A 16,054-nucleotide genomic window follows, 5' to 3' on the forward strand; every position below is an offset into this window, starting at 1 on the left:
ATCAATAATCATAATAATGATAATAATAATCATCATCATCATCATCATATATGAGAAACGCGCTTTATTTTAAAATATAAATAAAAAACTAATTATAAGAAAAATTTTAAGAAATCCGTTTTATGTAGTGTTATTCATCCGAAAGTCACAGATCTGCTGAGTGAGAGCGTCTCCTTCATGCTCCTTGTGAGTGTTTTCATTTTGTGTGTTCCTTGTTTGTCCTGTTCAATAATCAGCTGAAAGTCCACTTCTGATTGTTACGCTCCTTTGTTTTTTTTCCCGACTTCACTGGAGCGGGGGTGTATCTGAAGTTTGCTTGTGACCAAGGTGATAATAGTTTGTCAAAATGAACAAAATAACTGAAACTAAAACTGAAAAAAACATTTTGAATGAACAAAATCAAATTAAAATTCGTCTACATTAAAAAAAATGTCCGAAAGGTAACTAAAATTATGAAACCAAGTAAAAGTATCGTTACAAAAATGTCCTTTGTTTTCATCTCTGTCAATTACTTTTGGGGTTGATTTGAAATGTAATTGTTTCAGCATGACTGTATGGCCGTATGGAAGAAGAAAGAGTGAACAGTCGTGAGGGAATTATAGTTTACCTTATTACACAGTCTTTATTGTGACTTTTTTTTGCATTCTACAAATACTCCTTATGTAAAAAAAATAAAATAAAATGAATTATAAGACTGGTAAACTAAACCCAAAAAAAAAACATTTTCGAAAATAAAACCTAATAAAATTAACTTACCCGTTCCAATTACTAATTGAACCTAACTGAATTTAAACAACAAAAGTCAAATGAAATTAAAAACCTACTATAGTAACCCTGCTTGAGACTAAAATTTTGGTTGGCAACAACAAAGTAGGGCACTGACCGTGCAAACACTCGCACCTCAAAAAACTTGGACATGAAGGTTCAACTAGTATCGTGCTGCTGCCAAAATACAACAATTTGCTATTGTGACAGAAGAAGTAAAGGTAATGCAGGTGAAGAGAAAGTGGAGCATGTGAACTATACTTGGGGGTTGGGGGGGGGGGGTCTCTTACAGGTCATGTATTGTTAATGACTTCCTCAGTCAGATTGAGTTTCACATCCCCGATGGAGAGATGGATGAATACATGAGGATTTGCTGGTGGAGGCAAACTGGCTCAATTCGAGCCGGAAGTCTGCGGCTTAGGTTCAAATTCGACGGATTGCTGGCGACAAAATGCCGAGTGAGGAAGTGAACTGCGAGACCAGACGAAGACTGGGTTGGAAAATGAAGGATGACTATTTAACTATTTCTACCTGAAGTGGCATTTATATATATATATATACATATCTATGGAGCCTATCCCAGCCGTCTTCGGGCAGTCGGCAGGGGACACCCTGAACTGGTTGCAAGCCAATCGCAGGGCACACACAGACATCCGTGCTCACACCTAGGGACAATTTAGAGTGTTCAGTCAGCCCACTATGCATGTTTTTGGAATGTGGGAGGAAACCGGAGTACCCGGAGAAAACCCACGCAGGCCCGGAGAGAACCTGCAAACTCCACACAGGAAGGCCGGAGCCAGGATCGAACCCATGACCTCTGCACTGTGGGTTCGATCCCGATATCAATATATATATATATATATATATAGAGAGAGAGAGAGAGAGAGAGAGAGAGAGAGAGAGAGAGAGAGAGAGAGAGAGAGAGAGAGAGAGATACACAATGAACCACTGGTGAAAAAAAATCCCATATTTGCTCTTTTTTGGGGTAAATTATCAGACTATGTTGAAGTGAGTAGAGGAGTTTCATTTGGAAAAAAAAGTAACCCTTTGCCACCATTCGCTTGGGAGTTTCCTGCAGCAAGTTGATAGACTAGAAGTGGGTTATGACTTTTTGAGCAAAGGAAGTAGTTGTGTAACACACATTGAATGTCCAGATTTCTCAGGAGAGTGCATGTTGGATTCAGTGCAGTAAACTGCTTAATATTCCCGAACATGCTGCGGCGATGCAGTTCTGCAGCAAAAATATTGCCACGCTCACAATAACTTCCCCCGTCGAGAACAACGTTATTGGCTTTTATTTGTGTACAACGAGTCGGCTTCGATTGCCAGCTTGATTTGACATGCAGATCTCTTCGATTCCGGCGCAGTAAGGGCAATAAAGAGAATGGATGGTTGGCAGGACTGAATATTAAACACAAGATAAGCAATCCACCTTTAAATTCAATTTACTCTATGTCATTGATGTTATACCTTGACAGCCACCAGTATCTTCTCCTGGTCAGGCGACAAATTGTAACATTCGGCGAGGAAGACTTTGCCGAAGGCTCCCTCTCCCAGTTCCCTTTTCAACACGATGTTGTGCCTCTTGATGTGGTGGACGACTAGAGGAGGAGGAGAAAGAAAGTCCTCTTAGCGAAAAATAGCGTGAGCATGGAAACCTAAATCACAGACAGAAGAGCACCGATGACTGAATGTTACGTTGCGTCTTCTTCAGACAGCGTTTTTGGAGTACAATGACACTCCAATGTTTCAAAGCCCCCAAAATCCATTCATTTTTATCATGCTCATCATTATTCCAAACATCGGGAAAGGTATTATTTGATCACATTTGGGGAGTCTTTTTGTGCGTGTGTTATCCTTCACTGTCTTCTGCTCGCCTACAGCTGAATCACTTGGCAAACCCGCTTTGTTGCTTGGCAACCTGTGACTCCACGTCAGATCATTTTGAGAACCTTTAACATCTCACCGTGATGATGTGTGTTTCCCTTTATTCTGCACAGCCCTTAAGAATGTGACAATGTACCGCGTGCAGTCGGATATGTAACTGCCGGCTTGCGTGTGAACACATCCCAGCGCACACACGCGCGACGAGATATATCTATGATGTGATTAGGAAGCACATTTGAAGAAAAGCTGTCCACTCAGAATATCACATTAAGATCCGACCGGTCCCTTAGAGGCTGCATCGATTTACACTGAGGGCGAATGAGAGTGAGAATGAGAGAAGCCCCTTAAACTGTCTGCAAAAATCACAATTTTAGAAGCGTTTTTACATCTGATGTCATCTAATTATCTAAAGCGGGGTAAGCACATCTAGTTTTCAAACTTGGCCGTTATCTCAGCAGACCGAGGAGGGAAAAAAATAAAAAACATCCCACACCATATGATAATCACTCAGGATAATCTTTGAGAGAAAGCCAAGAATCGATGATTGCAAGTGAGGAGAAACGCAAATGTGACTGTCGGTATGTGTGTGAAAGAGGCTCTTGAAAATGACAGCAAATAGGGGCAATGTTGAGTGAAAGTTGACATCTATGACAGGTGAAGTTCATTTTGGATAGAAGAAGCCACACGCAAAAGGCAAGATAAAATAACTTGCTTTTCATTGGACCTTCTTGATTGTCATTCTTAGCATACGCTGTATGGTAGCAGGCAGTGGCGCAATAGCGCCACAAATTTGAAGATGTGCAAACAACCTCAAGCGGTGTCCACACATCACCGAGTTCACAATGCGAGATGTTGATTCAAGAGAAGTGCGAAGCTTGGAGTCTTCATGTGGCTCAGTGCTTATTGCTTAATAGTGCGGAGAGACAATCAGCTGGTTAAACGGTTGGGGTGCTGGCTAAGTGGATGTGTTGGTGTCTTTATTTCAAAACTGGCAACATGCCTGAAAGTTTTTGTTCGATAGAAGAATAAAAACGCATGCTTGTGAGAATAGTGAGAAAGAGCGCGTGAGGTAGCGGTACGCTAGGTGAAGCGGGGTGCACAAATGCCAATAAGCTAGCCGAATTTGAGCATTCCAACCAGCCTTCTGATCAAAGTCACCAAAGGCTCGATTATGACACATTGCTGAAAGATTATCTTGAGTGATTGTCTTTGTGGTGTGGGATACATCATGAGCAAATTTCCTTCCGAGTTTGCGCGGAAAACAGTCGGGGTCAACGATCGCAAATGTTATACAATGGGACCTCTACTTACAAAATTAATTGGTTCTGGAAAACATTTCTTAACTAGAAAATGTTGTAAGTAGAGACGCGTTTTCCATGTAAATGCCCTAATTCGTTCCAAGATCCCCAAAATTCAGACATAACATTTTCCCTAAGCATAAAAATGCATCAAAACATGTAACAAATACATGTTACAATTAGATTATTGCACAATAAATGAGAGTTGCGCAAAATGTAAAAAAAAAAAAAAAAAAAGAACAAAGAATAAAAATGATGGTCATTTAACTTTTAACTGCGTCCTCATCATTTTTTGCTTTCTTTAGTCCATGTTCTCTCTCAGATGTGTTTTTTGCCTGGCGTTTTGTAAAGAACTGATCTGAGTATTTTTGCTTTCTAAGCCATATTTGTACCACTTTTCATTCAGGGAGTTAAAGTATCTCAACCCTTTTTGTATTGACATTGATCATTGTTTTGTGTGTTGCACAGGCAAAGAGCAGCCATCCAATTTTGTTGATACAGTATAGCTTTTGTCCCTTTTCTAGTGCTCGAAACGCATAATACCCAATTATTAACCATTCCTTTGCAGTAAAACTGATAAAACTGGATGTAGACATGTAAACTTGAGCCTCTTTGCAACAGAGATCCTGTAAAATTGCCACATCAGAGCTGGAATAGAACATTCATCTTCCTTTGCCTTTTGTACGTAACCTAGCAAAAGCACACAGCAGAAAAATGCTGGCTTTTACAGGCAGTGTAAAAGGTGCTGTTGCGTCACACTCTGTCTTTATGGAAGATCTCTGTTGGCCCCGTTGTTTACTCCCTCTTGCTTTTTAATTAACATTCCTCCCCCTTCCATCATTTGCACCCTGCCACATTATCTCACTCATTCTTCAACTCCAGCAGTCTAATTGCGTCAGTTGTTTTTCTGTTTGCGGCAATGTCTAAAAGCGCCTGCTCTGTCATTTCCCATCAAGCACCCTACACTTTTTCAATTATTTTGCCTGCTCCCTTTACAATATGTGGCCATCTGCACACTCGCACACAGACACACTCCCCCCCGACACACACACACCTTTCACCCGCCTTCATCAACATCTTATTTCCTGAATCGCCTTCCGCAATCTCTGTTCCAAATCTTTCCACGACCCGACCTGAAATAAAAACCGCACATAAAAGCTATATCAACAAAATTGGATGGCTGCTCTTTGCCTGTGCAACATAATAATATACAGTGGAAGGCTCTAAATGTGCGACAGTTTGGAGTTCAACCATTACTTCCTGGAGAACTACCGTGTGTCTCAGAAGTCGAACCTTGTCACTTAATTGGGCACATTTAAATATTGTATTTTTCAGATGATAAGGTGCACTTAAATTGCTTAATTTTTCTGAAAAGTCAACAGTGCGCCTTGTAATGCTTTTCTATTGGTCGTCTTGAATTCAAATTCCTTCCGATTATGTTTGCATTTTCATTCTCATCCTCATCTCATTGCTAGCAGGCATCTATATGTTTTCGTCATACTGGAACTAGGACTATTTCCTGCTTCTGTGTCTAAGAATCATGGGAAATGTAGTACCGCTAGCCCGAATGTAAGCGATTTCTATATGGGATAATATCATTGCGGTCTGTGAGGTCAAGAAGGAAACAAATACAAATTCCTTCCTATTCACTTTAACATTCATGTTAGCGTTCTCACTCATCCGCATCGAATTGATTGCAGGCGTCTAATATCTTATCTGTCACGCGTGGGCTGCACCTCTGGCCACCTCCTCACTGAGGTGTTGTCACTCTGGCCACCCCACTGTAACATTTCCAGCCCCTGCATCGCATCCACAGGAAAGCAACCGTAAACCTTGAGTGTTTCCATACATTGACTCATGCCACATCATCGTTGTCAAGTAAGGTGTTAATGTTAATGAGGCATTTACAGCATATCAGCATAGTGGATGATCGAATACATTTCTCACTTGCCACGTTTAAGTGCATTATACTGCAGCCTCATCAAAGCTGCTGACAAAAAAAAAAAAAAATAGGTCCATATGCACCACAATCAAACCGTCAGTAAGCGCCCTGTTTATTACTTTTAATGGCTGTATTATACACAAAACACACAAAATATTGACCGGCATTGATCTGGCTGCTTTTATTATTCTCTCATGTCGTAAATCCTACTGTATTGCTCACTTGTGTTGCAGGCCTTAAGAGGTCAATCCCCCATTTACCATTATTATATAACCCCCCCCCCCCCTCCCACCCCTACAACCCCCACCCCACTCCACCTCTCTTAGCTAATTTGCTACACAAGGTCGCAGCCTGAAAGAGCTTTTATGACTTGCCAATAATCATAATGTCACATTGATGGAACAGGTCAATAACGGAGAGTGTGCGCGCGCGTGCGTGCGTGTATTCATGCTCATGTTCTTTGGCTTTATGATTCAAGTAACCGGTGAGTGTGAACCAATCACAAGTACCAGGTAAGTTACGTTACATTTTTATGAACGGTAACGATGCCTAGCGTCTGCTCACATGTGCGTTCCATCCATCCATCCATCCATTTTCCGAACCGCTTGATCCTCACTAGGGTCGCGGGGGGTGCTGGAGCCTATCCCAGCCGTCTCCGGGCAGTAAGCGGGGGACACCCTGAATCAGTTGCCAGCCAATCGCAGGGCACACAGAGACGAACAACCATCCACGCTCACATTCACACCTAGGGACAATTTAGAGCATCCAATCAGCCTGCCACGCATGTTTTTGGAATGTGGGAGGAAACCGGAGCACCCGGAGAAAACCCACGCAGGCCCGGGGAGAACATGCAAACTCCACACAGGGAGGCCGGAGCTGGAATCGAACCCGGTACCTCTGCACTGTGAAGCCGACGTGCCAACCACTGGACTACCGGGCCGCCTACATGTGCGTTCCTTCTTTCTAATCATCCCTCAGAACAGACACTGGCTGATTCTCCACAAGGTCATTGCCATGACAGGAGCCGCTATTTCACCACGGCAACCTAGAAACAACTTTCACAGTTAATTTAAGCGCTGCCGCTTGTGTAAAAAGCATCTCTCTGTGCACCATAAAAAGCATCTCTCTGTGCACCAAAGAATGTAGCTGCTCATGAAAATGGGGTTTGTCAGTTGAGGACTCACAACATGCTAAAACCAATCCATCAATAAATTATCTCATTCCATTTACAGTGCCATCAAAAAAAATTGCCTCCTTCCTGATTTCTGTGTTCTTTGCATATTTATCACACACTGCACGTTGTATTTTCTTGGGTAGTCACTGTGTGATATTAAAATTGGTTTGATGACTTGAAACCTTTGTATGTCATAGACAGAGAACACAGAAATCAGGAAGGGGGCAAATATTATTCCACAGCACTGTACATACAATATAACCATAATATCAGTGGCCACTTCCTCGAATGGCAAGGAACTTTCAGTCAACGAATTTGGCGTTATCTTGGTTTCGTAGGGTCAAAATGTGAACAGCATGTTGAATTGGACTGTTTAAATACCAATTCTATTTGAACCAGCATATGTGCAGAGCTTCATAAATCAAACTTTGGTGGTGAATTTTGCCATTCAGCTCCTTGTTGGAGAACACCAAATTGGGCAAAACGTACTGCCAAATGAATCACGCATTTTAAGATCATCCTGAAATTTTACTCGAAAGCTGAATATCTCAAACTTTTTGTGAGTAGGTTATGTTGTAGTTATTTGGAAGAACTGCTGCATCGGAACTTTCTGATACAGGTGATGAGGCAAATAGTTATAGATGTGTCAAATGGGCCACTAAAAAAAAAAAAATGTGCGGCAGGGTCAAGCTTTGGACACAATCGGTTTCGGGGTTGGTCTCGGTATGCTACTTACAGGTGTCTGTCTTGAGCAAGCTGTTGGAGCTCCTGAAGTATTGTGGGTTCTCGATGACGGGGATCTTCGTCATGCCGATGATTACGGCGTCCGGCCCCATCTCAGAGGAGGATGGCGTGTTACTGCCATTGGAGACGTGGTGGAGGGGCGAGGCAGAGTCGTCGTCGTTGCTGATGACCGAGGACGGTCCTGAATGAGAGCGGAGACAAGCGGATCGTATCTTTATGAGGATGGCGTGCCGAACCACACACACCGCATATGGCCGCCACAGCCACTCTAATTGTGTAAGGTGCATGGGCGACTTTATTAGGTTGTTAAGTTGTTATTAGCCAAGATGGAGGAGATGAAGACTTAAGGAGAGGCACTTAAGTTATGTTATTGATCCAAACAGGCTCCTGTAGGGAAGCAAAATGTTTTGTCACTCAAAATGTCCCAACACCTGTTGGGTAGATTCATTCCGTGTGACATTCGATGAATGACTGGACTCTAAAATAAATAATTGCATTTCATCAAATAGTGATGTTTTTTAAATTCAGTTAGTTTTAATTGGTCTTTAGAGCAACTTTGTTTTTGATTAGACTGGTCAACAGATATTTACTATTTTTATTTTTTATTTTTGTATATCCGAGATGCAAGTCAACTAAGCTAAAAATTAAAATACGGTAAGTGAAAAACGTGATGCACTCCGAAAAACAATTCATGAAGGAACAAATGCAGCCATCTCTGATTAAAATTTCCTGTTGAGTGTTATATTTAACATTTTTTAAAAAAGCTTCATTTTAGTTTTGGTGTAAGTTAAAAAAAATTTAATATATGGTGTATTTGGCAAGTGCAAGATATAAGAAAGAAAGCATTGTGTCGTAAACTATAATTCTCAAACAATTTACCTTTTTCTGCAGCTAAAGGTGTGCAACAATATCTGATAAACCCAAAGACCTCATGTAAGATATAAGACGAAAACAAAGGACGTTTGGGATAATTCCAGTTCGTTTTGGTTCGTTTTATCAACAGAAAGTGTAGTTTCAGGTGGTTTTGGCTTTTTTGGAGGAAAAAAAAAGCATTTTTGTTTTTAATTTTACTTTGCTAACAAAAAAAAAAACGTTTTTTTTTTCAATTCTAATCTTGGTTATTTCATTAGTTTTCATGAACTAAAATAACCTTCCTCCACACTCAACACCCAGCAGGCATTCAAAGCTAAAACGCAGCGTGAACTTGAAGAAAGACTGCGAAAGTGACAAGATGCAACAGCGAGCGAGTCTTCCCCTGCGACGGAGGGGGAAATGGGTTTGTTTTGGCAACAGCGTGCAGGTGTCATTAGCATGTAATTAAGACAGTGAAAACAGAAACTTTGTATCTTCGTGCGCCGTCTCGATATTGTTGCCAAGTTTGTGTGCGAGTAGCGCGAGCCTACGAACAACATCGCAAAATTGGCAGCGGGGAGAAAATTCATCTCAGTTTGGGTCACGTCACAGACAGAGAAAAATTATTCAAACACACAAACACACATCCATATTAAAAACATCAGCATGGTTCAAGGCCAGTGCATTATGAGCGGGGATTGATTTCCCATGAGCATAAAATGACAATGGATGTCTTTCCTCTCATGCGGCCGCTTCAAATGAATTTTAACATCCAGCTGCAGCCAAGGGGACGTGGCCAAGAATAAAGCGTTTGTTCGGGTGTGTGTTGTGCGGTCCAAGCTTGACCAGCTGGCGTGGACGTGCGCATGTCGATGACTCGTGGGGATTGACGAAGCCTCGATAGGGGAGCAGAATGAAAATAGCCCAGCGGTAGATGTTTTTATAGAAAAGCTGTGTGTTGTTGCAGTTGTTGTCGTGCTGGAAGTCCATTCGCCTATTTTGTATGAACGCTTTTCATACAGAACAGCGACGGGGTGGGGGGGGGGGCTGCCAGCTTTTGCCAGCTGCTAGCTTAAAGAAGAGAAATGGTATACTTTAAGGCCACTTTGATCAAATTTAAGACCTCTCACTTAATGAATATGACCCCAGGGAGTGGGCGACATAGACTCAATCGTTTATCACATGATTATGCACTATATTAAATACCTAAATGATATATCTATAAAACGTGATGACTTTGTAAAAACCGGTGTAACTTGATTGTCGTGCAGGTGCAAGTCTCCTTTTGCGAGAATGGGAATTTGGCAGACTGTGCCGTGCTGGGTGTTACGGCAGACGTTTTTTACACTCCCCGAGGGCACCTGACACTTTGATGGCTGGAAAGAAGCGAATCGAAAGAAGCGAGGCCTAAATTTTGGCGCAAGGTAGTCTAACGTGATTTTGGTGCATTTGAACGAGATGCAGGCAGAAGGATTCTGAGCTCCATGGATGTGTGTGTTGGATAGCATCGTATTTCATTCAGAAATATGACAAAAGTGCGCAACGAACCCTCTGAATCATCATTGTAGAAATCAATTGATTTTGTTTTATTATCATGTTTCATATCTTTCAAAAAGCACCTTCCGGCCATCTAGACCGGACACATGAATTTAAAGGGAATAAGAGTAGCTGCTTCCATTAGCCAGAAAGAAAGTTGTATGTGGTCATTCCCACAACGGCGCAAACGCCCATCTCTAGTTATGAACAGCGATGGAAATACCACAAGAAAGTAAACTAATTTTTATTTCAGAAATAATTATGGACCTTTAAGTTTTGGAGAGCAAGACTTCCGTGACCATCATGGCACTTTTAAGTGCTTCTGTGTGGGTCTGTGAGCTAAATTGTATTCTAAATTTGTATTATAGAACACTGGGAAATCTGAAATTTCAGACCACCAACTCAAAAAAGACCTATTCAGTGTGTAATAGTATTACACACTGTTAATTCTATTACAAGTTTCTCTTTCCAACCTTGGACCCAATTTGACTCATCACCTGCAACCCAAATTTTACCCCAAATGCAGAAAACTGATGTCACAGAAGACGAGAGAAAATGACAAACCCTGAACTTAACTGCGCATCAGTTGTGCAATTGGCGATATGTCAGAGTGCCTGCAATGTTAAGACTCCTGAAGACCCACTTTGATCATATTTAAGCCATCTCAACTAAATATGATAATTAGCCATGTGTGCTATTTAAAAAAGTAATTGAAATAAAACATTTAATAAAAAAATCTAGATGATCAATCAGAAATATTATTTTTAGATGCCGCTCCCCCACCACCCCCCAAAAAAACAATTCTTGATGGTTCGTTTAATTCCGATCTCTGTTATGCTAAGATGCAAATATATTTATATTATTTATATTATTATATTATGTATTATGTGCAAATATAACGATGTATTATTGTGTCTGAGGCACCGGTATTTGTTAAGTCTTTCAACGTCAGGTTTAAGGATTAAGGATCCTCGGATACCTTGCAAGTGCCAAAAGATAATAAAGGCCTTCATTTTGGACAATCCAATTTCTCTCAAGGATGAAGAACAAACACATTGTTCCTAATTCCTTCAAGAAACCCGGGCTGCTTGTTTATGTCTGCCGGCTAATTGCTCATTTGTTTAGCATTCTGAGGTTGCCTTTGTGTAACAAAAGGAAGGACATACACACACACGCGCACACACACGCACACACACACACGTGTAGGATATTCTCTGTTGTGCACGTGCGTGTCTGTAGGAGGAGTTGAAGATCATTAACATACAGAGGTCTCGGGGTCAGATCATTAGAAATGTGGTTAAGCCGAGGGGCAGAAGGAGGCTGTGTGTGTGTGTGTGTGTGTGTGTGTGTGTGTGTGTGTGTGTGTGTGTGTGTGTGTGTGTGTGTGTGTGTGTGTGTGTGTGTGTGTGTGTGTGTGTGTGTGTGTGTGTGTGTGTGTGTGTGTGTGTGTGCGTCTCTGAAGGCAGAGTGAGGTGGCGTGGCTTGGTAAAAAAAAAATAAATGAAGGTGAAGATGGAAGGGTGAGGTGAAAGTATAAGTGGGATTAGGTTAATAGACATGGAAGCCATGTTTAAACTGGTCTGTCGGGTGGTGAATCCTCCATTTAACTGTCAATAAATCATTAGCGGTCATGGCTGAAAGCTGGGTGGCGATTGCGTGTTAAAGTCAGACACACACATCTTTTTCTTTTTTTTTACATACCCCCTAAATGCAGCTTATGGGGTCAAAAGATGCTATCGTGGAAGCCAATAAACATGTTCCCAGAATGAATTATTCTCAACCTTCAAATGTTAAGCAAGTCAAAGTGTACGAGAGTATGAATCAGCATTCCATCAGCTGAGTTGGGAGTAAATCACATCCTGCACGTGCGTGGCCAAGTAAGTCTCGAGTCTTCACCGCCAACTTTCAAAGCAAGTCCCAATTTACTGTGTCAAAGGTCAAGCTAGTCAACTCGAGTCCCCGTGAAGGTTCAAGCAAGTTGAGTCACGTCATCATGTGGGTTAAGCAAGTCGTAAGTCAAGCCACTCAATCTTGAGTTCTGCATGACGAACTGAATGGGAGACATGAGGACCGAACTCAAACAGTTGAAACAGTTTGGACAGTTTTCAAAAGCGGTTCCAATCCAAATATACTTTTAGTATTTAGAAAAATACATTCCTTGTTTTTTCTTTCCCATCATGTTGGCATTTCAGGTACCGTATGTCACACTGTGATCCAAACGGCTGCATTTTGTGTTTGTGTTCAAATGGGATTTCTGTGCATTTGAAGCACAGCACAAAGCGAGTGCACTGAGTCAACATCAAAAGAAGGTGAGGATTTGGCAGGCGTTTATTTGTTCAAGTATTGAAGATATGCTTTCTGTTATTTTAAGGTAGTGTCAATAAAAACTAGATAGTCATCAGTGTTGTCCTGCATCCACTGTCAATGGTCCAGGTGGCTCAGGTACTTTGCAAGGCGCTGTTGTTTTGGTTAGAAATGGAGTTCAAATGGGGTTTACCTGGTAACTCTTAATTGTCCGTGTGAACGATAGCGTCTATAAAGTGAATTCGCTGAAATACCATTTAAAGAAGGGGTCCCCAATCACCGGTCCGCAGACCTACACTGGGCCTCGTCCAATTTTGGACCGGGCCATGCAGAGAAAGATTTTTCTACCGTTGTTTTTCTAGTTGAAACACACCAAATCCACCAATAAATGAAAGAAGAAGCAGTCAGCAAATGTACATCTAAACGCGCAGCTGATGAGCAGCCATGACTTCCAAGGGGTGAAGCTGTTTTGACAGGAGAAGTTCCTCCCCTGGCGGTATCTCTAGAGCGACGTGGAGGAGGAAACTGTTGTGCATGGTATGTTGTCAAAAACAAGGCCAAACAAGAAACCTGTTAAATCATTTAAACAAGCAGCACCCAAGTGATCATGTGGAAAGCATGAAAATGGCAGCAGAGTTTGCACAGCCTGCCCGCGTAAACATTAGCAGTTTCATCGCCAATAACTAGCCAGCAGCCACCAGATGAAAGCAGCAATCAATCGTGTCATATTTTGATCAGTCACGTTTGCAAATAGCATTGATACTTACGCCTTATGTAGGCTATAACTTTAAAAAATTATGATGTTTGCATAATAAGGCGCATTTATTATTCCTGATTGGTCCATTTCTTAATAGTTCACTGTGTTATTTTATTTTATTCAACATTTGTTGCAGAATAGAATAGCACTGTTTGAAATCAATGAAAAAAATTTAATGACTTGATAATTATCTTTGTTGCCAGTTACCAGCGCTTTAAAACTGACAATTTAAAAAGAAATGGTTGCCGGTCCTCAAACAGCACAAACTTGTCTCAACTGAAACGTGACACAAAAAAGGTTGGGCACCGCTGATTTCAAGGAGCTGTTTACTTGTACAGTGAAACTCCTCTACAATGAAACCTACATGGGTGAAAATACCCCCTAGTGTGAAAACACTTTCATGCATGAAAGCCATGCCCACTTTTCTGCCCCCCCCCCTACAACGAAAGGTCCCCCTGTTCCGTTATACAAAATCTTTTTCTCTGCTCTTGCCTCGCACCTAGATTCACTACAATGAAAAAAAGCCTTCCGCAAAAGTATAATCCAACCTCGGCATGCCACAGCGACCTCTACTGCTTCGTTCGGAAACGGCAACAACATCCACCACACTGGTTTAGATGATATGACACCTGGTGGAGTAGAGGCCACTATGCGACATAAAATGTTTACGTTCTTTAAATTTGGGATGCGTACTCTTCAAAATCAACAGAATAATTCTCTTCTTTACATTTCTCCATATGTATTTCATAACCAATAACATTAATTGCCAGTGCTGTATGAGATGGAATTTTCTTATTCATGCTTTTAAAGCTTGTTGGTCAACACCATCATTTTTGTCAGTTCTTAATTGTTTTCCACGAATCCTTGTCAGGTTAAGGGATTGAATTTCCTCGAGCGAAGAGGCATTTTACTCGGTAGATGACGACGACAGTCGTTTGACAGAGCAGCTGCGTTGTGTCAGACGAGGTCGAACAATGGTGGCGCTTTAATCACAGTACATCTTGTTCATAGTCGGACTGTCAAATTAGCGCGATGCCATCCTTGCTTGCCTGTTTCAGCAGAGGTTTGTGCTCAACAATGCAATTAGCTGCTTAGTTAAAAAAAAAAAAAAAGAACAGATGGCTTTTCATAAATAGTAGACACCCTGTTGGGAGGCTATGAATAACAGTGATGGAAAAGACATTTGAAAATGATAAACAGTGGACTTAAAAAATATACTATTTATTGTAATTTGTGAACACCCACACTTTGTGGCTTCAATTTCTTGAGAGGGGAATGAAATTGAGATTCACTTGAGTATTGCCAGCCGGATACGGTGGGCGGAATTATTTAGGTTCTGGAAAGTGCAGCACATCAATTTAAAGCAAACACTAGTATCTTTTGTTAAGGCAACAATTTTTAAACAGTTTTTTTTTTTTTTTTGTGGCTCTGATTAGATTGTGCAGTGACTGTGAGCCAGCTATAATGCTCACTGGGCCATGTAGGTTAACAGGTTATTTTTGGGTTTTTTTTTAAAGTCTTTAATTTGGAGCTGTTGTGATTGCTGTGAGGGCCTCGGGGGACATTGGATCAGAAGTTTTACAGCCCATGCAGGAGCCCAATAGAAATGACGACTGAGCGACGACATTGATCTACCTCAGGCTCGCCGGGTGCACTGCACGCAAAGTGTGGCCATTTGTCGCGCCTGTTGCCTGGGGCGATAGATGTTGAGAGGCTATAGTGGGATTTCAGAACACCGGGGCCTGTCAGATAGACTCTCAGAGAACCTTTGCATGTCTCATGTCCGGGGAGGAACAAGGACAGTGATTAGTGAATAATGGTGAAATTTAAAAATTGAAGTTGACTTCAAAGTGTTTTTCAGCGCAGGGAAGGGATTTGGCGTGAGGACGCTACATTTGTTACCTCGAAGGCAATAATGCTTGAACAGATTTATTGTGAGCGCGAGAAGCTAACAAAACCAAGTACATTTTTCGTTCGCATTGTTCCTTGTCAAAAATGACAAACTGATGGACTCAAGTGCCATATACAACTCAAAGTATGATGCTTGAATAGATTTATAGTTAGCGCAAGAAGCTAACAAAACCAAGTAGATTTTCTGTCAACATTGCTCCCTGTGAAAAAGGACAAACAGACAGACTCCAGTGCCATATACTACTCAAAGTACTTTGTATACAAATGTTGGTCAATAATACAAAGTCCTATCAAACCGATGCTAATTGCAACAAACATGGGAAAGACACTAAAATAAAAGTAAATGAGTATGGCCATCGTGATGAATTTCCAACTGTGAGTGTTTTGACAGTCAACAGTACGGTGACACGACCATAGCTGCGTTCAATGTTTTGAAATTCACACCCAACTTCTTTTTGATGGCGCTAGCAATAAGAAAAGGACGTTTTAGCAAATTCAGGTCCAATTTCATCAAGCAGTAGTTAACGCTAGTTATTTCAGCACACACAGGAATCCCGCTAACCTGTTTGCCGAATTTGGTCATGTGACATTCCGCGTAAACCGAATGGTTAAAGATTTTATGATCTTGGCCTTCATACATAAACGGTTACATTGGCCATATTTTTTTAGGATTCATGTTTCACACACAAGGCTGGTATCGGCAGAAGGATGCGGGCTCCTCCACATTGCGGTTAGATAATGACGACATGAGTCGGCCTCCTCCACTTGGGCCCTGATGCACAGGCCTCTCACATTTTCTACATCGCTATACACACACCCGCGGATGAAAATAGTCATTTCTTCCTCTCATCAGGAGGAATTCCTGATGTTTTCCACTCTATCAT

The 16,054-nt window shown here is 41.4% G+C and overlaps 1 protein-coding gene across 1 annotated transcript in view; it reads right to left on the reverse strand.

The window, feature by feature from the left end:
* ntrk2a (neurotrophic tyrosine kinase, receptor, type 2a) overlaps positions 1–16,054 on the reverse strand; it is a 73,837-nt gene that overhangs the window by 24,856 nt on the left and 32,927 nt on the right. Inside the window, exons 13-14 of the mRNA XM_086111428.1 lie at positions 7,803–7,991; positions 2,236–2,366 (exon numbers count right to left, since the gene is read on the reverse strand). Of these exons, the coding sequence (XP_085967554.1) occupies positions 2,236–2,366; positions 7,803–7,991 (320 nt within the window). The remainder of the gene's footprint in view (positions 1–2,235; positions 2,367–7,802; positions 7,992–16,054) is intronic.

The sequence above is a fragment of the Hippocampus guttulatus genome, chromosome 5 (assembly GCF_054856545.1).
Source record: "Hippocampus guttulatus isolate MCC_2025c chromosome 5, RoL_Hgut_1.0, whole genome shotgun sequence".
In the NCBI taxonomy this organism is placed as follows: Eukaryota; Metazoa; Chordata; class Actinopteri; order Syngnathiformes; family Syngnathidae; genus Hippocampus; species Hippocampus guttulatus.